The sequence below is a fragment of the Argopecten irradians genome, chromosome 7, assembly GCF_041381155.1.
Source record: "Argopecten irradians isolate NY chromosome 7, Ai_NY, whole genome shotgun sequence".
NCBI lineage: Eukaryota > Metazoa > Mollusca > Bivalvia > Pectinida > Pectinidae > Argopecten > Argopecten irradians.
Window position 1 is genome coordinate 33,164,551 of NC_091140.1, and position 9,615 is coordinate 33,174,165.

A 9,615-nucleotide genomic window follows, 5' to 3' on the forward strand; every position below is an offset into this window, starting at 1 on the left:
AGTTTTTACTAGTATTTTGTTATTTTTCAATCCCATTATTTTTGTGCCAAGATGTTTTTTATATCAAATACAAAATGTACTCAAATTCATTTATGTAGATTATTTACAGCAGTAATATTAATGTATGAAAAGCTTTTAAGATGGTGCTATTCAATATCATTTATTTACAGAAAACTGATCATGATAATACTAGTGCCATTTTTCATAATCTTCAATTTAAGATATTATTGTTTTCAATTGTACAAACATCCCTTTTGACAATTCCATGAAGAAAAAATAACCCATCTGTAATTGCTTTCCGTATGAAACAAACAATTTTATATCAAATATTTCATGTCTATTCAATTTTGTATTTCATTTTTGCCGAGTTATGTATTAAAGATAATATTAGTAGAAATTTAGTTTCTTAACAATGTCACTTTACTTACAGTGTATATCTTAAGCTTACTCATTGTTATATTGAATAAAAAAAATATTATTGAATACATACAATTTTTGTTCCTAATACTTTAAAAGGCTTTTCTACGATGGCCGAGAGCGGCCTGCCATTATTTTTTATAAAATAAAAATGTCATGACACTTTTAAGTCAAAAAGTGTCATGACACATTTTTTACTGTGAGGTAGAGGAATGAGAGGAATGTCAATGTGATACAGCACCGAAGGTGTAATATTTCATGCTATGTTATCGTTTTACTTCTGAATGTATATCTGGAGAAATGTTACTCAGTATCCAAAATATCTTTAACTCTTAAATGAGTGATGCTGTTAACATTATTGAAATAATATATTTGTAGCATAGTTCCCTATAATTAAACATATACTTACCATCAGAGTCTCCTGTAACGATTGATTACACTTGAATGACTTGTTAGTTTTTATTGTCTGGTACTCTAAGCTCTACGGTTAGTAATTGCAAGTGTAATGTTGGTTAATAACATATGAAATCACAATATGCATTGTAAAAAGCGTCCTATTTGACGTACATTATAGTGTAACATTCAATTATCATTTTTCCCATTTCATGTTGTGATAAATACTGTTGTTTGCCGCCTTTCATCAACTTAATCCTGCCGATTAAACCTAAAAAAAATCTGTCATGACACTTTTAAGTCAAAAAGTGTCATGACAGATTTTTTTCTATTAAAAAAATATTTGCCCGACAATTTTTGACTTAAAAGTGTCATGACAGATTTTTTTTATTAAAAAAATATTTGCCCTACACTTTCCGACTAAAAAGTTTCATGACATTTTTATTTTATAAAAAAATAATGGCAGGCCGCTCTCGGCCATCGTACTTTTCGCACGCCCAGGATTGCTTTCCTTTTTTAAAGGAGCGCAACTTGTAACATTTATTACCGTCACACTCCTGCATATAGCACAACGTAATACGAACCATGTAGGTCAATAAAAAACCAGATCACGTGATTGTCGTGGGAATTCCTAAGACGGGGTACATCAGACACATGTGAGTATATATATTTGTGAGTATTGTACGGGACCGTGTGTCTCTCCGTGAGTATTTTGATAAATGTACCTTTTTTAGCAGGTATTTGATATCATAATTGCCACTTAGTGATCAGTAAACACATTCATTTCATTGAATGTGAATTTAATCGATATACATATTTCTATTATAATTTCATTGTGAAAGTGAAAGTACATTGGGTTTAATCGTATAATCTTAATGCATTCTCTACGAAATGAGGCATATTTAAACTCTGGACAGCTTATTATTGCCTAAAGTGATTTACTTGTTATCTATATCTTTAAATATGTGTACACACAATTGCGATATAAACAGACAGTTATAGTCTGTTTCTGATAAGTGTTGTATAGAAATAATGTAGCATAATGTATATATCTTGTATAAAGAGGAAGTGTGTTTATTCTGTGCTAGGATCAATGTGATATTAGCCCATATATAGAGTATCTAAGAAAGATCTTCCTATACAGCAGGAAAATATACAAATACATGTAGGTCTATCGGTCATCTTCCGTAAAAAAGAATGAATTTCCGTATAATGATAGTGGTGCATTATGTGTTATGTAAAGGTAGTGCACGCTAGTCCGATCCCATGGCATGTAAATTTTACAGTCGGACTAGCGCCAATTGTAATGAAATAGTCTGATTGGACTAGTTGCACTTCACCCGATTAAAATTGGTAAATACTATATTTTCAAGAGCGGTGGTCAGTTGCATTTGTCAATACATTTTGAGTACATTCTGTATGCGATTATTCCTGTCTGGGTGCGTCATTTTGTGAGAATTTGCATTCACAAATGCATATACATGTATCCAGACTATAATTTGGGCCAAAAACCGTAAGCTGATCATGACTGAAGTACTGAAGCAAAACGGCTGTGTATTCATTTAATTTGGACTAGTGATTAATTAGTCGAACTAGTAAAATGTTGGGGTTTACTAGTCCAAATGACTAGCAGGGGAAAAATAACGCCACAGACGGCGCTAGGCTAAAATTGTCATATCGTATATAAGCATGCATAACTAAAACTGAACTATACTATAGTACTATCATACAATTGAATACATGAATATTTATACACATACACGAATTTAAATGACAAACAATGCATTTGAAGGTTTACTAAAATCTCAATGTGTTATGTAATGTACATTCATTTGGAGCATGAATAGTTTAACTTTTGAGAATATTGTTTTTATAGAATTACTTTTATTTATCTCAAGGTTTAGTTGAGAAATTCTACTTCTTTGCCGCGAAAAAATGAGTATTACGGAGGTCATTAGTTACTTCTCGTCAAACTATTTTCTTATCATATTTTGTGTCATCGCTTAATAGGGTTTAGTAGAATCGTATTTTTTTACATTGTATATCTCTACGATCCATAGTAACTGTAGGGCGGTTAAAGTCTTTATTTTTGATGGTACGTAAGCCAGCAAAATCGAAAAACGAATAAGTTTTAAAATTATAGAATCGGATACTTTAATTATGTGATAATTTTTTTCTAATAGTAATAAAAGAAAACTAAACTAATAATGGTGTATTTCACACAATAGTGTAACAGCGAATATGGCTTGTGATGGGACCAAAGGCAATACTGAAGGCAGAAAACCTGAACTAGTTGTGGCTTTGGATTTCGGCACCACGTACTCCGGGTATGCCTATGCCTTTCGGCGCCAGTTTGAGGCCAACAATTTGAACGTAGCGCTGAACCCGGCATGGACATCGACATCAGACGGTCTTTTGTCAAAGAAAACTCCGACGTCACTTCTTCTTGACCCACTTGGGCAGTTCTCCGCCTTCGGAACAAAAGCAGACGACAAGTTTGCAGAACTAGCAGGAGAAAACCAGCATCATGGTTGGTTCTATTTCAGACGATTCAAGATGAAGTTGCATTCTAAAAAGGTATAGTATGGATACAGTTTCAGGAGAACTTTATTTTACATTGATTAATACCTGTCCTCAAGACCGTAAATTAGTCTAAGTTCAAAACAGTGTTCAGTTTAGATTAAGACAGTCAATAATAATTGACAAAACTTACGCCATGTTTGATTGGCTAAGTCTAAATTAAAGGCTAATCTTCAGTCACAAGATCAGGACACGATCTTCCAATGGAGTTTGTGTTTGTCAATATTTCTAATCGAAAGAGTACATTTAATCTTTATCTATCACTCAGCTTGATAAGAAACAAGAAAAACCCGAAATATCTTTGAATTATCTGAAAATGATGTTATTGAAAAATGTGAAATGTTTAAATATAGGTCAACTTAGTCTAATGAAATAAAAATATCAGATTCATTATATAGTGGAAGGAAAATAATTGATGTTGACACATTTCCACAACAATGATGTGCATACGGAAACTAGCTGTTAATGAAATCATATCCAGAACTCACTCTGACAGATAGAAGCTAAACGTTTATATACACGAGGAAAATAATATGTTGTAGGAGTTGAAACGAGGACTCAAGATGAAAGATGAACTGGGTAAGCCGATGTTAGCTTCCACTGTATTTAGTTTGGCTATCCGTGGTCTGAAGGAACACTGTCTAGAAACTTTGAAGAAGAAGGAAGGCGTCGATCTATCATCCCTAGATACGGTGTGGGTACTCACAGTACCAGCTATATGGAGGGACTCAGCAAAACAGTTTATGCGCGAGGCTGCAATTGAGGTAGTTAAGTTATTGAGGGCAATATATGCATATCCTCAAATACCACATTTACCGTGATTACTGGCCAGTGCGCTTCAATAATGGTTTGTGTAATGGATTCATTATTTTAAGGAATTAGTAATCACAATGAAGAGTCAACTTGTATGATTAATATTCTTTGATAAGGGAATTGCAGTCCAGTATCCTCAATATAAAGACTCTATATATACACGTAATATACATTGATATAGTTAATGGACACTTATAATTAAAAATACATACATACGAATTCGTTAAGTATAATAAGTTTTTTGTTTTGAATGTATTCGTGGAATATAATAAAATATAGGTATGGATTTTGAAAATAACTTATATTATTTGAACTTTCAATTTTCAAGTGGTGTCAAGAAGAATATGGTGTAAGACTACTCAAAGTTCTGGTTCATTTGGTATATACGTGTACTGTAAATTTATTTTTTATATACGATTAAATTTCGCGTATTCCGCAGGCTAATATATGTCGAGGAAGTCATTCGTCGCGAAAAAGATTAGAGTACAAGGACAGTAGAACCCTGTCAGTATAAATTGGTTAGACGAAAAACACCGCGAAATTAAAATCGACTTTAAAATAAGTTGGTTTACAGTATACTTAAATTTAAATTATCGAGTTGATTATACGTATATTGCATATCCCTATAATAATTAAACTGTTCTTCCTTTGTCTACAGGCAGGCATAGATGGTCATGACCTCGTTTTGGCACTAGAACCGGAAGCAGCGTCATTGTTTTGCCAGCTTCTTCCCATCAACAAACTGCATACCAACAAGGAAACTAAGTTTACTGTGTCTCGTCCAGGTGCAATATTTATGGTTGTTGATTTAGGAGGTAAGCTATTATATCATACTATCAAGTTATCATACGTTTACTAGTTGCTAAGTAGGCGGAGTGAGGTGTCTGGGTTTCATCCTACTGTTGTATTAGTGAGTGAGTGACTTCAAACAATCTAACGTTTTGAAAACAATATATAATTTAAATATTATATTTTTGATTTGATAAACAAAAGATGAAATTGTGTTGACAAAGAACAAATAGTAATGAGCAGAAATGTTAGTACTAAATAATAGTTATATCAAATGTTAAAGATATGTCAAACATAATCATAATGCCTTGTAGAAATGCTCAATAGTAAGTGATTCTTTTCAAGAAATGGGAATACAACTTTATAACAAGTGAGAAAATGAATTTCTAAGAAGAAATATTGCTTATATTGATCATAATACTCCAGAGGTCACTATTACTGTCATTATATGCAAATATGAAGTACATGTAGCAAAACAGAGGGCTGTGTGAGACGTTGAAGTTAATCGTCATTCTATGTAAATCTCCAAATGAAGTCTCTGCAAGCCTGCGATTGGTCAGTTTATTTCCTGAAATGCCCTAGTTTTGCTATAACATATTCCATGGGGGGATATTACGACAGTGAACATTACCCCTTGAAAATCGAAGATGATATTGGCAGGAGTGAAACATATTCATTTGTTTCATATTGTTGTCCTATGCATACCCTGCTCTCCCCACTTTAAATTATTTTAAAATTTGAACAGATAGTTTTTACTACACTGCTGCATAGATGTGTATATGCTTATACATAAACTTGCGATCGTACATGTATATATATTAAAGGTATTTGTATTATGGTGGATTTGTATTAATTTCGCTTTTTATATTTTATCGCATCGGAAAAAGCTGTTATTATGTTTGCGTTCTTTGGTGTTTTAGGCGGGACAGCGGATATTACAGTTCAGCGCCGTGAGAACGACGGTAGTCTTTGTGAGCTTTACGCAGCGACTGGGGGTCCATGGGGAGGAGTGGGTGTTGACCGTCAATTTATGATTTTTATAACAAAACTGATGGGACCGGATGTGATGTCACGATTATCTAAGGAACATTCCGAGGACCTTATGGATATGTATAAATGTCTGGAGACCAGTAAACGTACAATCCGTCCCGAGAGTCATGGAAAAGTCACCATCAACATACCCTGTTCACTTACACAATTGTATAAAGACATTTACAAAGAGGATTTCGGTTCAAAATTCCCGGAAGAGTATGAAAAAAGAATCAAATTCAATCATGGTAAACTGAAAGTAGAGGTTGAAATAATCAAGGATTGTTTTACACCTGTTATCGATGAAATCATCAAACATATAAAAACCATATTGGCAGAGCCAACATGCAAAGGTATCAAAACTATCTTAATGGTTGGAGGCTTCGCTGAGTCCGAGATGGTGTCGTCTGCTATGGTAACTGAATTCCCCGACTGCCGAGTGGTGATACCGCAAGACTCCGAGACCGTCGTTGTAAGTGGCGCGGTCATATACGGTCACTCCCCTGGTAGCATTTCCACGCGTGTCGTCAGATACACATACGGTGTTAGCTACATGGTGGAGTTCGAACAGCAGAAACATCCAGAAGATAAAAAGGTAGAAAAAGAAGGCAAACCACCATTGTGTAAAGACTTGTTTGAGATATTTTGCCAGATGGGTACGCCTATAAAAACTGGTGAGGTGATATCGAAAACCTACAGTCCCGCCAGGGATGATTCAAAGATATTGGTTATAAAAGTCTACGCCTCCAGTAAAAAAGATCCAAAATTTGTGACAGACGAAGGATGTTGGAAACTAGGGAAGCTAGTGGTGGACCTTCCTGATTCCAACAATAATTCCGAGTTGGAGATCCAGGAACGGATGGTGTTCAGTGAGACTGAACTCAGGGTAGAGGCAGTGGAACCCGTATCCGGGAAAACGTTTTCGGCGCGGTTCGACTTTCTCTGAATCTTTGCATTTGGAATAGATCTTTTTGAAGGCAGACAGTATTTCAGGTTGTTGTGTGGACGGATTTTTCATTTCTTCACTGTCCTATGTGTCTCTAAATTCACTTTTCATTGGAGAAAGGTTTTAAATGTGAGAATTTTATTTTTTCACTGACTGTATATATATTTTGTTTTGCATTTTCTTGACATTGGAATTTAAAGGACGTTATAGTGTTTTCTATTTAACGTTACATGGTATGTGTATTTCTCCAGAGTGCTGTGTTAATTTTTTGATTTGATAATGTACAAATGATACAGCAAATGATCCACAAAACACATACACTGTAGCTGTAACTATAGCAACACTGTATAGTTAGCATAGTATTGCAGGGGGAAAACGTAACCTAATTAAAGAGGAACTCAACTTTTAACAGGACAACTATTTCAATTTCAATAAATTTTATTCACATATTATTTACAGTAAAAAGGATTAGATAGCAGGAAGGTCTATCTAAGTCTTCTCCTTAAGGTGACAAGTGGCAGGAAATATAGACAAATATATTATTATATATAAAAGTACACATTAATATCAATATTCAAACAAGCAAAAAAGGGGGAAGTAACCCATTAATGTTAAAACTTAATTCATATATGTTTTGCCATATTGTTACCGGTTACAATTATTTAATATGGATTGATATACAAAAAGTAATACTTAAAATAAATTTCTTGTTACCAATGTAAGTAAACTATTTATCATAAATATTTATTGACAATAGGACAACTATTTCTCTTTTCACATGCTCCTTAACTTCAGTGTGTACTTGGAATGTTTACCCTATTTACTAATTTTGTCCATATATACATTTGTATTACTCTAATTAACTATGACATAGAACATCGTGCTCTTTATTGTACATTATGGCTCCTACCATGGTATGGATGATATTTTTCTACGACGTGGGGGCCGCAGTGGCCGAGTCGTTAAGATGTCTGAACATATTCGAGTTCAAATTCCTTTTGAGGCAGTTGCCAGTTTTTTTTGGGTACTTAAGCTTTCCTCCACCAACAAGCCTGCCACACGTCATTGCATTACTTTGTCCATAGGACGTTAAACTCTTAAAACCAAACCAAAATTCTACGACGCAACATGGACGAAATGGTAAGTAGCGTGACGTTTCACCAAGCGTTTACCGTAATTACTTCTCAAAAATACCAATGAAGCAATATATCGAATTTTTGATGCACAGCACTCTTTTAATTACAGTTTACAGTAATCTATATTTCATTTCAACAAATTTTATTGCAAATAATATGCAAATGGATTTGGCAACAGGCAAAGCCTATATTAGCCATCTCCAAACAAATTTTTTATATTTCATATTAAATGATACATATACTCATAAAACATTAAGGGAATAATAACTCATTATTCAATTTTGATTACAGATCTTTCTACTGAAATGTATTGCTTAACTGTTTCTGTTGGTTTTAGTAATCGATTACATGTTTTGAAACAATCTTTTATAAAATGACATACATAAGGTGTTATATTTTCAATGATGTATTTTATAGATCTTATCTGAAAAGAAAGTAAATGTACATATTGTAATCATAGTTATACATTTAGTCTGAAATTATGTATGCAAATATATTATTAAAAATAAATTTCTATTATGGAAAACTATAAATTTGATTCTTTTATCATTTGGAAATTTTGTAATAAAATTGCTACACAATAGTCTGTATATCTGACAACTACACTATGGGGAAAGAATAAAGGTCGACAAGCAAATGATACATGATGATGTAATACCATTGATATATTTAGAGTTTATCTGATTATTGAAATAGAGGTTACACAACGAGTGGTTGTTGGATAGTGAATTTATTCCACACGAGTGAGTTATTTTTTAAAAGTTACAAATGACACGAGCTTTAGCGAGTGTCTTTTGTAACTTTAAAAAAATAATTTACGAGTGTGGAATAAATTCCATATCCAACAACCACGAGTCGTGTGACCTGTTTCTACCACAATAATATCCGTTTTTAGCCGATAGAAATACGACGAGGATAAGTACGAAATCCAACAGCAGTTTTGGTGTCAAGCAGCGATATCATAGCATAGCATGACGTCACTCGATTATTGATGACGTTGACAAAAGGTGATACGACACTGAGAAAGACGTAGTTCGGTCAAAGTTCATCGTGCCAGCCAATCAGAATGCGTACAGAGTTTATACCACGTGTGGTATAAACAAATTGTTAATCAGCAGCTGCATCGTTTATTTGATACCCTGAGAGTTGAATAACAGCGCCTATTGTGGTAGAATGGATTTTAACCAGTGTTGATAAAACAAAAGCAAAGCGATGATCGATACTTTTAGCAAGATCAAGGCCTTTATCATTGTTATTGTATTATTATTGGTTTACTGTGTCAAAAATGTTCAATCCCTTTTGAATAACATTTTGTGTTTATTATCTTTTTTCTTGTCAATTTTTATACCTTTGTATCGAGTCTGTACTACCATTTTACTTGTCCTATGTAACGCACGGCACTTCGATGGGTTTTCTTTCTCCTTGTTCTCGGGGAAAATGAAAAGTCAAATATGCATGCTAGTTTACAATTTCAGTATTTTCGTTATATCCACTCCCAGGCTATATCATAGC

The 9,615-nt window shown here is 33.7% G+C and overlaps 1 protein-coding gene across 3 annotated transcripts; it reads left to right on the forward strand.

The window, feature by feature from the left end:
• The first annotated feature begins 1,329 nt into the window (after positions 1-1,329).
• LOC138328206 (heat shock 70 kDa protein 12B-like) lies at positions 1,330-8,134 on the forward strand. 3 transcript variants are annotated; one of them, XM_069274896.1, is made up of 5 exons: positions 1,330-1,466; positions 3,039-3,387; positions 3,933-4,154; positions 4,862-5,018; positions 5,913-8,134. In XM_069274896.1, exons 2-5 carry the CDS (start codon positions 3,052-3,054, stop codon positions 6,965-6,967), a joined length of 1,770 nt encoding a protein of 589 aa, XP_069130997.1. In that variant the 5' UTR covers positions 1,330-1,466; positions 3,039-3,051; the 3' UTR covers positions 6,968-8,134. The 3 variants fall into 3 exon arrangements, with proteins under 3 accessions (XP_069130997.1, XP_069130999.1, XP_069130998.1); XM_069274898.1 differs by having other exon boundaries at positions 1,426-1,482; XM_069274897.1 differs by lacking the exon at positions 1,330-1,466 and adding an exon at positions 1,468-1,513.
• Positions 8,135-9,615: the final 1,481 nt, after the last annotated feature.

Bases quoted from the DNA above. Each gene is read 5' to 3' on its own strand.
- LOC138328206 (XM_069274896.1), top strand. From the start codon at position 3,052: ATGGCTTGTGATGGGACCAAAGGCAATACTGAAGGCAGAAAACCTGAA. The intron at 4,155-4,861 runs GTAGTTAAGTTA...CTTTGTCTACAG, and splicing joins TGCGCGAGGCTGCAATTGAG to GCAGGCATAGATGGTCATGA. The intron at 5,019-5,912 runs GTAAGCTATTAT...TTGGTGTTTTAG, and splicing joins TATGGTTGTTGATTTAGGAG to GCGGGACAGCGGATATTACA.